Source organism: Sprattus sprattus, assembly GCF_963457725.1.
Source record: "Sprattus sprattus genome assembly, chromosome: 1".
Classification (NCBI taxonomy): domain Eukaryota; kingdom Metazoa; phylum Chordata; class Actinopteri; order Clupeiformes; family Clupeidae; genus Sprattus; species Sprattus sprattus.
The window spans coordinates 68,010,431-68,031,306 of record NC_137920.1 but is presented as its reverse complement, the minus strand read 5'-3'; the positions used below and the strand labels follow the sequence as shown (position 1 = coordinate 68,031,306).

The window sequence follows — 20,876 nt, the reverse complement described above, 5'->3', positions numbered from 1 at the left end:
TGAAGGGTGCTGGTGTAATGGAAACGAGGGTATGTCACACAACCATTGCCTAGCGCCTGCGTCCACTACTGGAGCACTTCATCAACATCTTTGTAGCCAAAGATGAAGACTGCTTGCACACTTACCTAGTCAAGCACAACATCGACACTGGTAATGGCAAAGGCAGGTGTCATCGAGACCAGCAGCAGCCCTTCGGAGCGCACCCTCCATGCTAGTCAAGAAGAAAGATGGTGCCTGGCATTTCTTTGTCGACTACCGCTGCCTCAACAAAGTGACTCGTAAAGACTCAGTTTCATCAGCAGCAGCAGTCTCCAGACCCCAGTGGTGGAAAGCAGTGACAGAGGCCTCTAGCCTCCAACTTCCAGTGGCAGTGAGCAGTGGCAGCAGCTTCCAGACTTCAGTGCCAGCGAGCAGTGGCAGCAGCCTCCAACTTCCAGTGGCAGCGAGCAGTGGCAGCAGCTTCCAGACTCCAGTGACAGCGAGCAGTGGCAGAAGTCACCAAGCAACCGAAACACGAATTTCAAGAGTTTAATGTTTGGACAATTTATTTTAAAGTATAAAAATAAAAATAAAAAATTTGACGGGTTGTAGTCCTATGTAATCTATTTAGGGACTGATTTTTTATTAAATTGTTCTTTATATGGATACTGAATGCTGTGAACTGAAATATATGTGTATAGAAGTTATCCTCTACGCTGTCAAAAGACATCAGTTTTGAAAGATATAGCTGCCTTGTCTTCACTGCTTTTAGTCCAAAGAAGTCAGCTCTGCTTCATGCTACTTAAGTGGCTTCCTCATTAGAAGGATTCTGCTACATAGACATGAGAGATATGAAACCAGAGTAAGCTACAGATAACAGCAAACGACTAACAGGTGGCTGATTCACATTAAAAAAACTTTTAGACTATTGATACTTTCTCATTGTACTCCACGTTGATCTCCTGAAAAGTGAACAAACTCATTGGACAATAAAATGATCCAATCCCCGGGAAAATTTAGTTTTTCTGTGACAACAGTATTGTTTACATTTTGTAAGCCTCTAAAAAGCTCTGCTTTTGGCTGAAATCTTGTTATATTCACAGTCTGAGGCTCATGGCTATTCCAAACATGATGTCATCAGACCTAGGAAAACATTTGCTCTGACAAAGCAGGTATCTGACCAAAAATCCAATCATTCCGCTGACAAAACGTTAATACTGGCACATTTATAGGTCCTACAAAGTCATATTTATTGAGTGTTTTACAGTGTAGTATTTTGGAGATGGATGTATTATAAATCAAGGAATGTTTTTACAGAGAAATTAGAAACACAGTATGCGGATCATTAAAGGCACTCTCTTTTCAAGTCGCATTAATAGTTCTCATTCATGCTGAGTATAGGTGAGAAGCGTTGCCTAAACTAATAGCCTGCTCACAGCAATCAGAAAAAAAGGCTGAGCTTGTGAAAACTGGAGGGTCACCTCACCTCCCACTACTTTTTTTCACAGGCAAAGAAGTTAGCCATTGCAAACAACACAGAAAGGCTCACTTTTGGAGAAACTCACAAAACCTGAAATTCTACATCATTTACACATGATGTTGCCTATTATATATATATTCATAGATCGAAACTTGCATGTCCTATGGAGAGCTGTGGCTATTCAGAACTATAATGTTTTGGTATGAATAGATCCGCCTCCAATAACTGCATTTAATTGCAAGTAAGGTACCATGTTCAATTTCTCTCGTTTATAAAAAAACAAATCTTTCAAGAAAATTAACGAGGCGATTTTGTAGAGAAGTCTGAATATTTCAACATCCATTGTAGCAGAGCGTGTAGCAGAACTTGACCGCTTCGATGTGACAGGCGCGCAGACGCAATGCGGCTACATAACAGCGACCAATCTTTCTACATAGACATGAATATTTATGTCTATGGGTATCTACCTCTCTATATCTATGGTAGGTGACCATCAAAAAAGTGATAGAGGCAATTCTAAAATCTTTAGAAATGATCTGGTATAACAAAATTACCTTATTACGTCTCTGGTATTACCACACCCACGTTGAGACTGTTCTGTGATCGATTAGTCAGACCTAGAACACATCGACCATAAACAACAGTAGAAAGATTACGTTTTTTAAGGAAGACGTTTGTCAAGCAGCATAAAGTTCTGGGCCTGCAATATGAAGAGGAATTCCTCGACTGTGTATGCCATACATACTCTTGGGTGAGTTAGGTAGAACTGGATAGGATAGTATATAGTTGGTTAGATAGCTAGAAATGCAAAACCCGAACGGGGGTATCATTATGAATCCTGGATTTGTAGGACAGCGAGTTTAGCTTTTAACATTAGAATTTACCATATGAATTCAGCTAATGTTTTCAACATAGATCGTTGCATTTTTCGACCTTATCTTCAAACACGGAACTCGTGAGCTGTTTTACAGGCATAGAATTAGAACTTTGTTGTTGTGAAAGTATTTTTCACGTTGCTTAGAAGGAGGACCTATAATCTTATCTGAAATGCCTCACACAGGTATCATGGGAGGGCGTGTATTAGCAAATGTACGTGTGATGAGCTTCCGTGTCCACTTATCACGTGGCTGGTGTCAGAACTGAAATCATCTTGCCCGGATGCTGAAGGTAAACTTTTTAAACCCAATATACTTGGCATGTCAAACATATGTAAGCTCAACTGTGCAGTGCAATTGATAATCTCTTGCCTCTTTATCCCAGGGAAGACAATCACTGGAACTGTTCTTGCAGGGGACCTGAGGGCATTTCTGAAAGAGATGTCCTGTCCATACACTGCTTTAATTTCAGAGACACTGACTCCAGCCAATGTCAACCGTATCACTGGTGAGGAAGCTTGGAAGCAGGTGGAAAGTTTGAACATCCGTTAAAGACTTAGAATGGAAGAGAGGTAAAGACCTTTGTCCCTGGTGGTGATGCTATGTAATCCATTCATTTCAGAATTCCTGGTGTCCGAGCTACAAGCTGCTTACATGATTATGTACAAAGAAAACCACCCAGAGGATATAGAAGTATGTAGTGAATCTGGGAAAGACAGAAGAGAGGATATACCAGATGAAGCAGAGATTGTGGGACAAATTGAATCATTTGTAGAACAAGATGAGAGACTTGATGAGGAGACAGACGACACCAAGAGGGAGTTGTCTCTACTTCTTGAGGCCCTACATATGGATGCATCTTCCAACATTATTGATGTTCAGGATCAGGTGGGAGAAACTGTCCACAGTAGACTTTGCGAAAGGTTCAGGCAGCGATTGTAATCCAATAAACTTTTTGTCATTTCTCCACATAGTCCTGTAGCTGTGCATTGTGTGTGTGCGTTCGGAAACCCCAGGTGTTTGTATACAGTCTTAGCTCTGTAAATGGGAAGCCAACAAAGTGTCTCAGACCAAACAATACACTATTCTATCCTATTCCTAATCAACAACATTGAAGGATTCTTTCACCAGAATCGTGGACTGAACCTTTAATCTGCAGTTATTATTAAAGAATTTAGCCTGACCAACTGAATGTATTCTTTTTTAAGATACTTTACACCACATTAGTACCTCTAATGCATTGCTGTCTTCTGCAAACTGACTTGTACCATATTCTTTCAATATTCTTTCACCATATTAGGTGAAATCTTCTTTGACTCAGTTGCCAGGAGGTGATATTCCAAAGCCATTGCTGAATGCTAAACTGAATTCTGATCAGTGGGTATGCTAAATAACTAAATATTGGAACTTGATGTTTAATTACAATGTTATTGTAATGACTTCACTTACTTGTTATTTAACTACTTCCAATGCCTTACTCTTTATTCTTTGTATTCACTTGCTCAGAAACAGTTAAAAGAAATGACTGAAGCTCTTGCTAAAGACTACAGATGTCGGCGACAAATGATGATTAAACGATTTGAGGTCACTCTTCAGTCCTTTACCTGGGGGGAGAGGGGAAAGGTAGAGTTTGGTCAATCCTTTGTACACATCTAATTTATAATCAATAGCTGTAAAGACATGAAAAGTTAATCAAAATGTATGTTGAATCATTAGAGTTGAGCAATGAAATGAAATTGACAACTGTGTTTAGCACTGAGCCCTAGAAAGGCATGTGGTGTCTTGGTTTAACACAGTTTAACTCAACACCTCAGGAACGAGCAAAATTGGTGTCGTCCCTGCCTCCCCTCTTACTGTCATCTGGTGACACCTGTGTGTCCCTCTCCCTACTGCTGGCAGCTAGAGATGATCAGTCACGAATACTGCCGGTCAGGGCAGGACCCTCCACAGCAGTCCATAAGGTACTGTCACACCATCCAGACTCACAACTTTCATTTATGGATGTTTATGAATGAATGCATTTTTGTCACAAATCCATGTATCTGATGATGATGTGTGTGTTTGAAGGTCTTGATGGGAGGCGTACCCGATAGAGGTGGAAGACCTGGAGACCTGGAGCCCCCTATGCCAGATTGGAAGAGAGAGAGGGCACATGGAGATAATTCACAAAGAAGATTCAGACCCAGTAAGAAGAGTCGGAAATAACAAAATGGAAGGAAAGGCCGTTATGTTTAAAAAGAGAAACATTCCAATTTATGTTTATATGATAAGAAAGGAATGAGATAATTTTGACAATATAATTATGTTAAAAATTAAGGATTGTTGATAGAAAATACTATTTTTGGGGGGAGAAAAGTGAACTACAAATTGGCAGACATGCATTGCATGCCATGCACTTAATGGTAGCTAAAATCTCTTTTTAGTTTGACATGTCAGGGGATGTGAAGCATTTCTTTTCTTAAAGTTTTCATTGAATTGACTACCATTGAATATACATTTCTTTATTGTACATTTCAAATTAAATATATTGATTGTATATTAGTGTGAGAGAAATCATTCTTAAAACGACTTATTAAAACCTAATAGATGAAGCCTGATGAAGTGATGCCATTCATATGCATTATTTTAGGGAACCAGCAGGCTTTACTATTCCTTATATGGTTCTGGACAACACTGATTAATTGTTAAGATAGCCCACAAATTATGGTCGTTTAAAATAAAATAATGGCACATGGCATCAAAGGTAGGTCATGAGTGGATAAATCACGTTTGAAGTTGGACGCTCTTGTCCAAAAGAGTATGATAGGATTAGTCATAGGATTCGTTTAAGGGCGTATACTGAAATCAATAGAAATTGCATAGTGCTCATTGAACCACAGAAGTGGGATATAAGTACTGTTTTGTCTCTGGATCGCTTTGATTTACGGTACCTCCCCTTTATCGCGGTGATGAAATAGTTAACCTGATTGTTTGGAATGAGGCGGCTATCTTGTAACCAAGGAGAGGAGCAAGAACATTGCATACAACACAGAAGTCGTCTCGCTAACTCCAAAACTTAAGGGGAATTTCCACTATGGTTAGGGCGGTAGCCACGGGATCGTTCACGGACACTTAATATTTCGTTATGATTAAGTTATCAAAAATAGCTATTTTTACGATTATACACTGTAAGAAAGAATTGGGTGGTCACATAGTTCACATTAGTTTTACTAAGTAGCCTATGATTCGGTAGGCCTATTGAAGGTGCTAACTGATCTGTCAAGATTCGGTCAAATGATTCAAATGACGCTTGCTAGTTCTGCCCATGTCCTAACCCACTGACAGAAACGGAGGGACGGTCATCGTCTTTTACGAAGCAGTGACTTGTTAGTAGGCTAGGTGTTCTATTTACGCTCGCATTTTCCCGAAATGTTTGGGTCTTAACCCATTTCATTTTGTCTTTGGAGGTGACTGGAGAGCACATCGGAACCATACGCGGACTTAAACTTGAAACAAGCTTAACATTACTTGGACAGTTTTCGAAAACTTTTGACACGTATTATTATGTCTGGGATTCAGCATGCCACAAATAAGAGCATCAAGGCTTTTAAATCAAGTGAAGAGTATCTGTATGCAATGAAAGAAGATTTGGCAGAATGGTTGAAGGACTTGTACAGCATCGACATTGACGTGAACAACATCCTTGAAGTTTTGGAGACAGGGGCTACCCTATGTAATCATGCAAATAATGTGACTAGGGTAGCAGAAGACTTTCTTTGTACATATGGACATGTAGTCGGGATTCAATTGCCATCATCTGGAGTTACATGCATTAGCTCCGCTCAACCAACTACTTTTCTCGCACGGGACAACATATCCAATTTCATAAATTGGTGTCGCAAACAGATGGATATTCAAGGTAAGAATGAATTTCTCGGATAAGCTGAACACAAAAAAAAGAATATGACCTTATCTGCCGGAGGCCGCTTTTACGATGTGAAGCGCAGTAATGTCAACCTATGCTGTGTGAAGATAAGTGAGTTGACACCAGATGGCGCAATTCAACCAATTTTCATCTGAAAAAATTCTGACATTGGATTACATCTGTATTCTTTAGGCCTGTGGTGGAGTTATGTTAACATATCATTCTAATGTGGTTAAGGTGTGTAAAAAGTAAGCTGCTCCAGACAGTAAACTACTTTTCTGCCTTATTTTTGACACCTTTAAACATTTCACAGATGTCCTGATGTTCGAGACAGATGATCTGGTCTTGCGAAAGAATGAAAAGAACTTTGTTCTTTGCCTGCTTGAAGTGGCACGCCGGGCATCTCGCTTTGGCATGGCAGCCCCTGTCCTTATCCAACTGGAGCAGGAGATTGAGGAAGAGATTAGGGAGGAAATGGACTTGCCCATGGAGCAGACTCCTCTGACCAAACCCCAGAGGCGTTTATCCAGCACCCAGAATCTTGATGAAATGGTGACTTGAAATTTATAACCCTTGTGAACTTTTCATGACATCTTAAAGCGCGAAGTTTCACCCTGTACAAACAGGCCTGACTTTGTTGACAGAAAATACAAAAAAAAAAAAATCATCACATGAGGTTTAAATGCTGAACCATAAAGGTTTCTTAAATTGGAACAAGCATAAGAACATGTTTTATGAAGAGGGTATTGGAAAAGTAGGTTACACTGAGATAGAAAGCTCTGCCTTCAAATGCCTCAAAAGGGTCACATTTTTATTCTAATTACACTTTCTTATATGACTATAGAATACGTTTCTGCAGGGGTGGTTTTGATGACTAGGAGTTGTGACCTTCAGGGATTTATTCAGTGTTAGCCCAGTGATATACTGACAGATTAAAGTTAAATATGTTTTCTCATATATTTGTTTGTTTATTTTGTTTTTAAACATACAGGTCCGAGGCCTAATAAGCAGATGTACATGTCCTACCCAGTTTCCCATGGTCAAGGTCTCAGAGGGAAAATATAGAGTAGGAGACTCCAGCACCCTCATATTTGTGCGGGTATGTCACATGTGACACCTTAAACTTTAATCAATTGCACCATTTTAACAGTCATAAAAACAAACGGAATGACCCCTACTGTAATTTATTGTATACCAGTGATTTACAATGCTTCAGAATATCACTGGTCCATTTCGACCTCCACTTAAGTATTGTCTACTTATAACAAATTAATGAAATGGACCACCCTGATTACATGTGTATGTGTATATGTACTTGTGTGTACGTGTGTGTGTGTGTGTGTGTGTGCGTGCATTTGTGTGTACCTCCACGTGTGTCTGTGCATGTGTGGGGGTGTGTTTGTGCGTGTTTGTGTATCTCAATGTTAATGTGTATGTGTATGTGTATGTGTATGTGTATGTGTGTGTGCGTGTTTTTAGATTTTGCGCAAACATGTGATGGTGCGCGTGGGTGGAGGATGGGACACCCTGGAGCACTATCTGGACAAACACGACCCTTGCCGCTGCACCTCCCTCAGTGAGTCTATCTCTTCAAGATGTCCAATATACTTTGTGTGCTGTACACATAGGCAGTAATATTAAATCATCCAAAGGCTGTTTTTTCTAAATGGACTGCTTGTAATGCTATGACTTATTGCAATTATCTCAGAGTATTCCCATCGGAGGCGCACACCGGCAAAGACTACTTTGCCTTAACCCAGTATGTCAGCAAAATGTTTGCTGTTTGAGAAAAAAAGATCACAAGGGCCACAATGGCATCCATCCTCCTCCTTGGCTGATTCACAGAGTGACATCACAGTCCAAACAACTCCATCGATGTCACTGTTGTCTCTGATCCCCATTGGCTGCTTAGATCTTGGTCAAGCATTGCAAGCATGATTTATTCAAGGATGCAAGCTAACACAATAAATCGTTGAGGTTTATGCCTGGTGTCCGAAACTGGATGTGATGCTATTGATGCAGAAAATTGAATTTCAGCAATAGGCAGGGAATGTCATTGTATTGTTAGATTAAAGATGGATTAAATCAGATCGAGCAAAACTACGCAATATTTAATACATAGGTCAAAATGATTAATACACGAACCATGCCAGATTTATTTATATTTATTGTGAAACTTATCAACAATACCCTGATATGATGGTTTAATATAAAATACGACAAATAGCACTGAAATGACATGTTTGGTGAGTTCCTCACCTGACCTCCATCACATCAGACATAGTCAGTCAGATAAATCAGATGATGCCTGATCCAGTTGTTAACCTAAGCTCCTTCTCTGCCTCCACACAAGGCCACAAGGTGGCCCAGCGCCCAGCCACCCCGATGCACGAAATCAAAGCCAGGCTGGGCCCGCGGCAGGACGGCCAGGCTGGAGTCGGCACCCCTACTACGCTGCTGCTCAGCCGTGCCCAGTCCCCGCTGCAGCCCGTGGCCTGGAGCTCCCCCGGCTCCGCCCGCAGCGTGAGGCCTGGCCCTTCTCCCTGCCCCTCCCGCTCCCCCGACCCTGGGCTACGCCACCTGCGCAGCCCCTCCCCAAAAAGGTAAGCGGAAGGTGACAAAAGTGCTGTCGTCAGGCTCATTACCTTTGCTGACATGACATAACTACCTGGCAAGATTATACGTCAGGAAATGTGTGAACCTGTTTTTAGGGTGTTAAATCTTAATTTTCTAAAGAGAAGGCATGGATGTCATATGGTGTGCGTGTCTATTTGGCATCCGTGAGAAAACAGCAGAAATAATCAATCACTAAATGTCGTTAAATACCACAGAACCATTAAGCCCTGTTTGAGTTCAGTGAACCTATTAATGAGGCAGCCTGACCTGCAGAACTTTTTTTGTGGATAATAAGTGATATAATTAAATAACATTGTCCATTGGGTCAACATCGATAAAATGACTTGTCTCATTTACATATTAAAAATATTGACGGCATATCCGAACAGAATGACACTGAGACGTACAGAGCTCATCACAGCAAACATGCTTATATATAGAAGGCATGCCATCATGCCTCCCAAACACTGAAACAGGCCTTATTCTGCCGTCATGTTTGTTAAATCTTCTCTTTTACATGTCCCTCTGATTCAAGACCATCAGCTTTTTGTTAGGACAATGTAGACCATTATTTGCCAATCAGAATGCAGATGATTCAGTTAATATACTTTTTTGTATTATTTAACGTTCACATTTATTATTCATCATATACCATGTGTTACGGTGCTGAAGTCAGTCAACCTTATGGTACTTCATGATGATGTGTGATTATGGACTTGAGAAACAGTCATATAGTAGTAATTACAAGGATGATGATTGCATATAATCATTTGAAGTGATGCAAGACAATCTAATGCATAGCGATTATAATTGGGTACTGAACCCCTTGTGTTGTGTTTGGGATTTGATTTAACTTCAAGTGTTTTGCATGAAACAGCACTGTCAAGAACACCTAGTAGTATTTTGAAGCAGCAATATTTTTAAGCATTATTTTTTAACATTATAATAACAGCATTACATTTAAGAATTTGAGGCTAGTCACCTTAACCAGTTTGTCTTTCACTTTTCTATTGCCCGAATGTTTTATGGAATCAAATTTAAATTTGAATCCAAATATGTCCTAAAGTCAGTTTTTATCACAAAAACTAAAATATTGACATGATGTTTTCATCATTTCAGATTGTGTACTACTGTTGCATTCTAAGTTTAGCAGATGTTAAAAATAACATGCATGAAGCTTTTGGAAAATGCTATTTTCTAAAGCTGCTTTTTATTCCCTATGTCCTTAAAACTGGCCAACTGCACTGTTATTGGAGAGGACAGTGTTAGGAGATAAAAGACCCCTAAGTCAGCAAAGGTTCCAGTTAGTATAGAAATCCTGTATAGACATAATTCTACATTACGATATATGTATGCCACTCATGTTCTGTCTAGATCCATATATGTCAAGTTTCCACAAAATTACAGTACAACAAAAGACTGGATAACAGCCACACATGTTCAGTATAATCTGAACAAGTTATTGAGAATTCGCTCTAGTACAGCTATTTCATTAGGAAGGTTTTATAAGGTTTCATAATAACATTATGTCTCTCATTTTGCTCATATTTGCAAGAGACTATCCAGAGCAAAGTGCAGTGGAATTAAGCCATGCATTTTTATCAGTGCTTGTGTTCTCTGGGAGTTGAACCTTTGATCTTCGAAGAGCAGCTGCCCTCTGTGATCATAAATTACATAGAGCATATATAGGGATTGGCGAGTGAATAAACATTCATATATCAGGGTTTTTATGGCTGCTGCTGTCTGACAGGCCTTCACTGGTAAAGCACATGTCGTTAAGTGAGTCCCTGTTATCAGAACAACTGCAGTAACCTTGCTTCAGTGAAAAGAGACTGTCAGGGCTTTAACAGTGTATCTCTGTGTGCTCTAGGTTTCGTGAAAGGGCCTCCACACCTGCACGCAGACAGAATTCTGAAAGCCAAGATGACTCAAGTCTTAACACAAGCTCAAGGATGGGCCGAGAAGCTGGACGCGTGTCTCCAGCGCCTAGACACACAACCAGCTTGCCCCGCACAGCGCTGTCCCCCGAGCCCCGGCGCGAGCATCTACGGACGCCCACCCCACACGCCATACAGAAGAACCCAGGTCTCCAGTCACAGTGCGACCCAGACACCAGGCTGAACCAAACCTTCACCAAATCTCAATTTGTCATGAAGCTTCGACAGAGTGCAGCTGGCAGTGACCATAAGTGTGGCGATGACCAGAGCATCTCGGACAGACAAAGAGGACCTGGGCCGGTGAGGCCATATACACCTGTCCAAGAGCCGACCCCACAGAACATTCCTTCTGCCGTCAAACACTCTGTCACTGGGAACAGTCATAACTCACACAGGAGGTATAGTTCACCTAAAAGGCAGGGTGTCACTTCACATGGATCGCCTGCCAGACCCTTCAGGCATATCAAAAAGAGCCTGTTTGGTCTGTTAGGAGGTAACACTTTACAAAAGAAACTTGCTCCTGACGAGCAGACGACAGGCACACCAAACAGTGCCTTGCATGGAAACGGACAGCGCAGACAAAGTATGCCCAAACGGAATGTATTTACTCCTGCAGCTAAGGGGCAGGACTTACTTAATGACCAAAGCCGCCAGCAGAGCTCAAATGTACCCGGCGCCTCAAATCCTCCGGTCAGCCCTGGTGAGGAGCTGCCTTGTGGCCAGAGAGTGACTGTGGAGAGAGCCTGCCTCTTTACTCCACCGCCTATCACTCCAGCCCAGGAGGCCATCCTTTACCAGAGCCTGGAGCACGAGATCCTCTCTAATCTGCAGGAACTTAACCTGGATTCTGATGACGGCAGCAGCAGCAGCACGGCAGAGGAGAACATCAGTCAGCACTCCTCGCTGTGTCCTCAGTCGACTCAATCGCTTTCCCACCACCAGTCCCCAGGCTCAACGCTACCCGCTGATTCATCTTGTGTACGGCAGCAGCAGGCCTCTTGCGTCTCCTCCACGTCTGGCAACTCTAAAGACCTCGGTTTTGACTGTGTGATTGACGAGCTCCGGCACAGCAGGCGGACCCTGGAGAAAGTGTCGGTGGAGCGCTGGGTAAACACGCTCCCTTTCAGCTCCCGGAGGAGCCGGCGAGAGGCTGCCGCGGTGGTAGACTCGTCCCTTCTCAGGCCCACCCAGCCCTGCACAGCCAGCTCCTGGTCCTCTACAGGCTCCAGTTTGGAATCAAAGGGGAGGAGGATGGAGGCTGTGACCGCACTGATCCTGAGTCAGGTTGTGGATGGCGGTGATGCCACCAAGGACTCCGACAAACAGAAAAGATCCAGGCCATCGTCATTCAGGCAAAGGAGGTCCCTGAGGAAACCAGAGAGGGTGCCCTCCATTTACAAGCTCAAACTGAAGCCCCTCATACGTCCCAGGCAAGACCACCGACCCGATCGCAAGCCCTCCAAGATTCCCAAGCCAATATCCTGTCAGCGGACCAGTGAAAATAAAGAGTCAGGATCGGGCAAGGACTATACAGAAGGTGGGATGTCATCAGAGAAAAACAGCAAGCTACAAAGTTATAGAGGAGAGGAGAGACCCGTCACTAAAAGACCAATGGACCTGAACTCTAGGAGCATAATGCAGACCTCTCCATATGAAGGTGTCCAGAGCGGTAGAGTGGCTGTTAAGTGTTCGACTGAGGAGCTGGAAACCTGGGTCTGAGCACTCCCATCTTTTGTATCCAGCACACTGTATACAGACACTTTCTACTGAGATCAGATTCACATGTGCCTCAGGTGTGAGCCTGTCAACTGCTGCTGAAGTCATTGAACCTGAAAGACACAAGCCAAGAACCACAGCCAGAACAAGCCATAGCACATAAACAATGTAACCAAAAAGGTAAATTAAAAAAGGTAATTGCTTATCTTCCAATTTACACAAGTTACATTTTTAAAGGTTTGAAATGCCACCTCTCCGTATCATTGCTTGATACAGTTTTTTCTGCACATTATGATAATTACTTTGTCTTCTTGTCGAAAAAAAAAACAGTCAACAGCCAAAAAAAAAATCCTCAAACAGCCTCTGAGGGAGTTTTTTCAGTGATTCTGAAACCATAAACAAGCTGTCTGGAACAACCCCTCCCCCCATGTGGTGGTGACAGCATTGCTATGCTGGGGAGTGCCTGTGCTTTCATCAGGCAAGCCTTTTACCTGGTCAAACAGCATCAAAGCAGAAGGGGAGAAAAGAAGAAGTAAATGGAGGATGAGAAACCCTATTATCGGTCACAGCCATGCGTCATGTGGCTCTCGGTGCCAAGACAAGGGAGGAATCAGCTTTATAGAAGCAGAACATGTCACTCTGCTCTGCCCGTTTATCTAAGCGTTCACTGGATTCTCCCCAAGCACAGTCACTTGTCAACGTAATCATAGGGCCAGTTCTATTTCAGAAAAAAGGGAAATATGTCAGTGGTGGGTGGGGATTACTCAGAAAATGTACATCATATGTCTTTGTTAACACATGCATTTCTTTCTGATGATCAAATTCATCGTTGCAATGATGATGACAGATGTCTTGTGCATGAAGGCTTGTGCTTGGTTTGATTCCCCTGGATTAAACACCACCATGTCTCAAGCACCCAGCCATTGTCTTCCCTGTTTTCCCAAGTACTTCCTTTCCCAAGTCACCTTGTGAGTTTGCGTTTAGCACTTACAGCTTGCAGATTTATAAATAACTGCTGGCAGAAGTCAGGGGCGCTATAAATAGCATCATCGGAGCAGCAACACTCTACACCAGCTGTGCTTGTTCTGATCACTCCTGCATCTCTTCGCTCCCCGCCACCCTTCCTCCTCCGCTAACATCGACACACACAGACACACACCTCACCACCTCCCTGATGCTGATCGTCAATACTCAACTCAACACATTTCTGTTGAGGTCAGGCACTCAGCAGATTTTGCCTACACAGCTTAACCTTGAGATCAGGGGCATGGTCTAGAGACCTAATATGCACTGAATATGGAATGAAAACTTTCCTGCAGATTTTTTTCCATTACATACATAATAACATAATAACATTTTGTCATAACGTACACAATACACACCGATAGATAAAAAGGGATTTTTTTTTCTTCATCAAATCATTTGTACCCACATTTCAGAAATCAGTTGTGAATCATTTCACATTTTAAGAATGCACTTTATTCATGGATTAGATTGTGTTGGAGCAATTTTGTGGTCTCTTTGCCATTTCTGAATGAATCTTTTAAAATTAAAAGGCCACTCTTCAATTCTTAAACATTACTCAAGGTCTTTATAAAAAAATCACACCAACTTGACCCTAAGAATTGAACAAGGATGATAACATTTCAGTCTTAACCATACAATCCTATTCTAATTTCTACACTAACACCATTGCCCTTATTGCAAAGTACTGTGTGAAGTGGATGCATCACTTCTGGACAGAACAGGATAGAGTTGGATACATAATTCCCTTTCATTCCATTTTGGGGCTGAGGTTGTTTCCTCACAGTCATTTTTCATGCCCTTAAGTGAAAAATGTGTACTTTAACAGGGCAGTCAAATCAAAATACTCTAAAAGTCACTGTCTTTCCCATTTTGTTTCGTTTTATTAACATGCCTTGACACGCATGCAAAAACCTCACTGAGTAACACCACACCTCTCACTGAAAACACACCACTATTACCACTAAAGAGCAAATTCCCTGTCGTCAAGGGTCTTTTCATGCCTAAGTCTCCAGCAGAACCTCTTATAATGAACAGAGAAGATTAGAAACTGGCAACTGGAAAAAATCTCAGTAGGCTATTTGGACTTAAAAGGGGATGGTCCACTAGCATTACTCATTACACAGGTAGAGCATTTCAGTAGCTATCGCCCCGGCTGGCAGCAGTATCAAAGGACTGAAAAGACGGAAGCCCATACATTTACTCATCTTAAATTAAATTTCAAACCATTGCATCTACACGGCAAAACATTTAAATCATACCATACCCATGGGCAGATTTGGTGTTGATGCATATTTGGACACAAACTAAAATGGGATCCAGATTTGACCGGATGGTCTGTGGATATTGTGCATATGGTTACTAAAAGGAAGCATTTATTCTATTTGGGAATCAGAATGTATGGATGACCATTCACATGCAGTTGAACAGGCTAGGTTGCAGTTCTCTCTGTTCTCTGACGTTGGTGTTGCTCCTGGAAGCAATTACGATTTCCTCCGATACCTCTGAATACAATGAATAAACTTTGGTAATGAATCCCTTGTAAAATGATTCACAGAGATCGAATTACTTAATTAATCAGACAACTTAGATTATCTGCTAAAGCAGACACATGCGAAATGAATGCCATAGAAATCGTTCACATATTTCTACAGTCAGGAGAGGAAGAAAGTACTGTGCTCATTAGAGCTGGAAGATCTGTTTAGCTGGCCAAGCAATCAACAGAAGACAGCTCCTTAACCCTGGTCAGATGAATCATTGAGGCTGCGCTGCATTCTCACTGTTGTGGCGTGATGACTTATTCTTTTTTTAGGCTTGCGCCACATAGCTGGCCAGTGGTCTGTTTAAAAAAACATACAGGGTGGGACTTGGATAAGAAGCTTTAGGTGTTTTCTTCTTGGCTTGGCAGATCGTTTTGCTCTGGTTAAAATCCACTGCTCCGCAATAGTAGGGGAGAAGGTGGGAGGCAAGGCGAGTCACTAGTCACATGAGAGCGCAGCGCTCCCTCCGGAGTGCATGTTGGAAGCGAATGGTGGCGTTGACGTGTTTGCATCGGGCACAGCCGACGCTTCGCAGCGCCTCGCCGAACAGGAGCAGTACGTGCCAGTTGAATTTAGCTGAGCACTCCACGTAGCCGCACTTCCAGGTCTTGCGCACCAGGTCGGACACGTTGTGGCGCGGGATGACCCGACCGCGCTGCAGGTCCCGCTTGTTCCCCACGATCAGAATGGGCACCTCAGCTGTGCCAATCACCCTGCATATGCACACAACACACACACACAAATAGGCAATGAATGTGTAACCACATGTAACGTCTTGCTTTACATTCTGTATGGATATCTTACGTGGTGAAAGATAGCCCTCTGCACCCACTCAAACATATCACTTGTGATGACCTCACACACCTTCCAATTTAGACTGGAGAAACATGCACGCCCATCCTGCATTGTTATTCATGGATTATGTGACTGGAATATTAACTCCCCGAACAATGCCTTGTTCATCATTTCTCCATTTACCGAAAAATATTAGCCAACGTACGTGCCGATACATCAGAGTGCGGGATACACTAAACATGTGTATTGTTATTTTCCCAGTGGTGCTCTTACTTGTTAATTCTAAGGGGCAACTGCTTTAGTACAGATGTCCAATAAAAATGCCTGCTGGTTGGATGTATAATGATGGTGCTATTTAATTAGACTTTGGTGACATAAAGGCCTCTATTAACTTGCAGTTAGTTAAAACGGATAGGTTAAGTTAAACAGGGACGTGATTGACTGGATCATGCATAATTTGATCAGAGCGCTGTTGTGGTTTTCGACGTTTCATCGTTTGGGTGCAGAGTCGGGATCTTGGGGAGTGGAGCGTGTGACAGAGGTCGCGGGGGCGTTCATCACCCCATCCATCACTGCCTGCCTCGGGTCCCGCATCCCTTAACCCCCCGCCCCTGACATGGCGCCCAGATTACCACCTGTGAAGCTACACAACATCCCTCCCAGCCATGAAATAAGACTCATCTGATTCTGTGCCTATAGCGCGGACGGAGGTGCATCGCACTGAGGCACAAGAGGTTTTGGGGGAAACACAAAAGAATGATTTGTTGGCTAGGAATTGTTAGTTTCCCATCACACAAGCACAACTGGTCTGTTAATTCAGAAGAAAATGCCGCGAATTGGCAGGGATTGGTTTCTCCACACAGTAAACGGAATTGCGCATTCAACTATGACGAATCAGGTGGACAGAACCACGTTGGCCAGCGGATCGCTAAAACATGAGCATCTGTCACCAAAACTGCTGCCTGCTCTCGCAGTGAGCCAGTGTTGACGCAATCGCAGGCTGACGAGTGACACCATCTCTCACAATCAATCTTGGAGCCGCTGACAAGAACATCTCTAGCCCCCCTTCTCCCTCTACAAATCAAGTGCCCGGGGGCTCGTCCCTTCCCGACATGACCAGCAGCCAAAATAAACTCAAGAGCGCCAATTTGCAATCAAACTGAGGCCTGTACTGGCGGCTGATGTCGCCTCTTGTCCCCTGAGGCGTCATTGTCGCAAATGGTCTGAACTTCTTGTGGCACAAATGGGGCTTTGTGATTGTCAGACAAACTCTGGTCCAGCTTATTTACAGCTCCCTTTTTGGTTCAGCAAATAAGGCAAAGAAAATTGGTCGTTCATACATGACACATTTTTTTTTTTTAGTTTTTTCCCGACATTGGTAAGTAATTAACACTAAAAGGTTGTGAAAACCCAAAGGTATATATGCCATTGAATTGATAATAGGAAGTGGAGTAATATGGAAGTATAATCTCCATTATTAGTATTAGCATTTGGTTTTCTAGAGAGGCTGTGATTACAAAACATGACCCTGGCAGTCAGCAGTATGAAGTTGGCCTCTGTTGGTTTGAATTTAATAATGATTACACGAGCAGCAGTAATCAGTGTCAAGTTATAAGGGCAGGCAGACAGACAGGGGCTATGTGTGTGTGTGTGTGTGTGTGTGTGTGTGTGTGTGTGTGTGTGTGTGTGTGTGTGTGTGTGTGTGTGTGTGAGAGAGAGAGAGAGAGAGAGCGGGAGAGAGAGAGAGAGAAAGAGAGAGATGTTGACTGAAAGAAGCAAGAGAGAGAGGGATCGTTTTTTGTATTCCAGACTTGTACCTGGTCTCTAAGATCTGTTGGCGCATAGTCTTGACGTATTCAAAGCTGTCAAAGCAGCAGATGTCATAAACCAAGATGTAGACGTGAGCGCTGCGAATACCTCGACAGCAGGAGTCAGTCCACTCCTACACAAATGACAGGGGAGAGGTACATTTTCATGACAAAGATATGGAAACAATAATATAGTAGTTATCCATACATCAAAGCAAACTGGTTTGTTAGAATAGTTATCAGTTTTACATGAGTGGGAAATAGTGTTTTTAGATTCTAACAGAACATCATCAACAACTTCAAATATTCTTGACATACAGGAATCAAACGGAAAAAGGAAAAAGGGAAACAATAACATATGTAATTGTTGTGTTAATCTTTAAACAAATAGGCCGATACAAACAATCTTTGCCATACATAGGAAACATTCTAGGGTAGCATATGAATAAAAAATACGCCACAGACATCAAAGCCGGGTTTCACTGTCTCCACATTTGCTCGGATTAAGAACTGTCCTCATTTTTCCCCCATTTATGATGGCGCTGAGCAAGCAACCTATTTTTGCGACTCTCATCATAAGATCTATTTGTAAGTTTTCTAGTTGAAGACAGATAGAGGGCACTAAAGCACTCACATACCTTCCAGAGAAGAGCACATCCCTAAACCAGGCTGGAATAATCCTGAAATCTGGAGTTATATAAAAAATAAAAATAAAAAAAAAACAGTTGTTTGTTCAATGGGCAACCCCCTTTTTTAAAGGCAAGTTCAAGTGAATAAAGTCTCTACCTCAACGTGATCTAATTTGGCTGCTATCTGCACAGACCTCTGAGCCTTCACTCTAGTCATCATAAAGTCAGTGAGATTATATCTGGGGCTGCTAAATTACAGCAAAGTGTGTGGTAGACTGTCCTGGGGTGCTACAGAGTGTGCGAATTCATCTGATGTGTTTGTGTGAAAGAGAGAAAGAAAGAGACAGAGAGTGAGAGTGTGGGTGTGTGTGTGTGTGTGTGTGTGTGTGTGTGTGTGTGTGTGTGTGTGTGTGTGTGAGAAAGGGCCTGCGCACATGAGAGAGAGAGAGTGTGTGTGTGTGTGTTAGCGAGAGTAAGGTAATGAGAGAGAGAGAGAGCATGTGTGTGTGTGTGTGTGTGTGTGTGTGTGTGTGTATTACAGAGTGCCTGCGCACGTGAGAGAGAGACAGTGTGTGTGTGTATGTGTGTGTGTGTGTGAGAGAGTGAGTGTAAAAGGATACCAGTAGGTGTGGGGCCATACCTGTAGAGAGCTGCCTGGAAAGCTGGAGATGGCGGGGTAGTCTGTGATCTGCAGGTCATGCACGTGTCCATTGAGCACCGCTGCTGACAGGTACACCTTGCGGCTCTGGCCTGGCGTTGGCGCCTCGCTGTAGTCATCGCGGAGGAAGCGCTGCACGATGGATGTCTTGCCCACCCCCTGTGCGCCCAACACCGCGATCCGGAACGGAGGGGGCATCACTCCACTTCCACCTCTCCCTCGGTTTCCTGTCCCACCCTCCCTGTTCTCGCAAACTGCTGGCCAGTGCATTTAGTAGGGCACCTAGGTACCGCATAGTCTCGCTGTAGGCAGAGAGAGCTGAGCGCAGGACGGTGTTGTCCCATTCACAAGCCAGCAGCCCTGGGGACCCTAGGGAGTAGAGGAAGAGAGATGCAGGCTACTGTAAGTTCATCAGACTTACCATGACAACGGAAGCATTTGCTTCACTGTACTAAAGATGTGCACATAAGGCAGCATATTTGCCCATTCCATACATCAGCTCAACTGTGAAACAATAGATAATTAATAATGCCAATTTTGCAAGAGTAATACAATTCTCAATGGACATAATATACACATGGCCAAAAGTAACATTGTGAAAAAGGTTTGGTCATGCTGGTGTTTGAAGTGACCATGATGAGATGACAACATATCTGTCTGATTTTGGCATACAAAATCATCTCATACTTCCTTGAGATAAAGGTCTGGAAGGTATTTTTTAAATAGGGTCACCAAACTTAAGTGGAGCCGGGATATTCTTAGACTGTGCCAGATCTATACTTTTCCTCGTATAGTACGCTTTAAAATATGATTTAGTTCATGCTCCACAGTTAGGATAGCACATTCTTTAGAAAAGGAGTAAAAGAAGCCATGTGTTTCCCATGGATCAAAGAAAATGGGAACTGGGGCTTCATTCTGCGTTACCAACAAAAATACAAACAACTCACTACCAATGTAATCTTCTTCAACATACTGGTATTTAGCAAAAACGAAATACTTAATTGTCTTTAAGAGATATCATCTTTATACTGGACAAAATGCATGTCAGTACTGATGCAACACCACCATAAGCACTGTAAACGATTAACAAGACAAAAAACAAGACGCTTTGGACATCAGTGCAGGCGCCTTCTCCATGCTCTTACCTTACGCGCAGGTAGGACGTTAGATTCGATGGAATGTGTGGGAAGCTGACCATTGCGAATACACCTGCGCTCTTGACGCGACAGAGAGCTCGAGTTTCACGAGTTTTCGGCTATCTGGTTCCTCTCGAGTAGACTACGTGATACCCAGGTGGCTGCAGCGTAGTGTCCTGAAGGATCATCCTCTTTTCCAGCGCGAGGAAGCCCTCAGACATCACACGGTCAAAGCGCCCGTCGGATAACGCCGAAAGAAAATCAAGGCATTCCTTTCGCGTCTTCGTCACATTTGCTGCAACCTTGACCAAGAGGTCAATCTTGCGTTTAGGTTCTACAAGTATTTATGAAACATTTTCTCACCTGTGGGGTCAAAAATGCATGCAGGAAACAGCCGCACATCATCCACCAGCATGTTGAGAAACAGCATGAACATGTAATTGCTGTTGCAAACGACACAATAATGGAACTGCTGCCACTGAAATTGAATTAGCACCTATGCCGTTTTAAAAATGACTTATTTGTAGCCAAAAATATCCTCTGATCTGTGAGGTTTTATTTAGAATGCTATATGTTTGCTGCCATATATTTACTTGTTTGAGCTGTCCTTAAGCATTGTAGTGTCAAAATACTTAAACACCTCATCCATCTGATGAGGATTAAAATGCTTTTAGTCTTCACATGTATGGCGGGGAAAACGGTAAGCCTATCAAGAAGCAAACTGTTGTTTCCCCTAAATGGCTTATTTGCAATTTTGAGCAATTACAAAATACAGCGCT

General features: G+C 42.7%; 3 protein-coding genes across 3 annotated transcripts; 2 read left to right on the top strand and 1 right to left on the bottom strand.

Moving 5' to 3' along the window:
• Window positions 1-2,082: 2,082 nt before the first annotated feature.
• LOC308363749 (protein FAM98B) lies at window positions 2,083-4,693 on the top strand. The gene is made up of 8 exons (XM_080836592.1): window positions 2,083-2,210; window positions 2,520-2,626; window positions 2,720-2,842; window positions 2,957-3,222; window positions 3,635-3,715; window positions 3,841-3,957; window positions 4,149-4,295; window positions 4,402-4,693. The coding sequence occupies exons 1-8, from the start codon at window positions 2,167-2,169 to the stop codon at window positions 4,537-4,539; spliced, it is 1,023 nt and encodes a 340-aa protein (XP_080692718.1). The 5' UTR covers window positions 2,083-2,166; the 3' UTR covers window positions 4,540-4,693.
• Window positions 4,694-5,877: 1,184 nt separating this feature from the next.
• On the top strand, window positions 5,878-12,510 carry gas2l2 (growth arrest specific 2 like 2; the record flags this gene model as incomplete). Its single annotated transcript, XM_080846045.1, has 6 exons — window positions 5,878-6,232; window positions 6,552-6,790; window positions 7,230-7,337; window positions 7,718-7,814; window positions 8,592-8,841; window positions 10,725-12,510. The coding sequence occupies 6 exons, from the start codon at window positions 5,878-5,880 to the stop codon at window positions 12,508-12,510; spliced, it is 2,835 nt and encodes a 944-aa protein (XP_080702171.1).
• Window positions 12,511-15,513: 3,003 nt separating this feature from the next.
• Window positions 15,514-19,231, bottom strand: rasl10b (RAS like family 10 member B; the record flags this gene model as incomplete). Its single annotated transcript, XM_080840148.1, has 3 exons — window positions 15,514-15,784; window positions 17,684-17,808; window positions 18,944-19,231. 3 exons carry the CDS (start codon window positions 19,229-19,231, stop codon window positions 15,514-15,516), a joined length of 684 nt encoding a protein of 227 aa, XP_080696274.1.
• Between the last annotated feature and the right edge of the window lie 1,645 nt (window positions 19,232-20,876).

What these genes read in the sequence shown, in the direction of transcription:
- LOC308363749 (XM_080836592.1), top strand. Translation starts at nt 2,167, where the DNA reads ATGAAGAGGAATTCCTCGACTGTGTATGCCATACATACTCTTGG. An exon ending in TATGCCATACATACTCTTGG is followed by an intron (nt 2,211 to 2,519) that starts GTGAGTTAGGTA and finishes TGCCTCACACAG; the next exon opens with GTATCATGGGAGGGCGTGTA. An exon ending in TTATTGATGTTCAGGATCAG is followed by an intron (nt 3,223 to 3,634) that starts GTGGGAGAAACT and finishes TCACCATATTAG; the next exon opens with GTGAAATCTTCTTTGACTCA.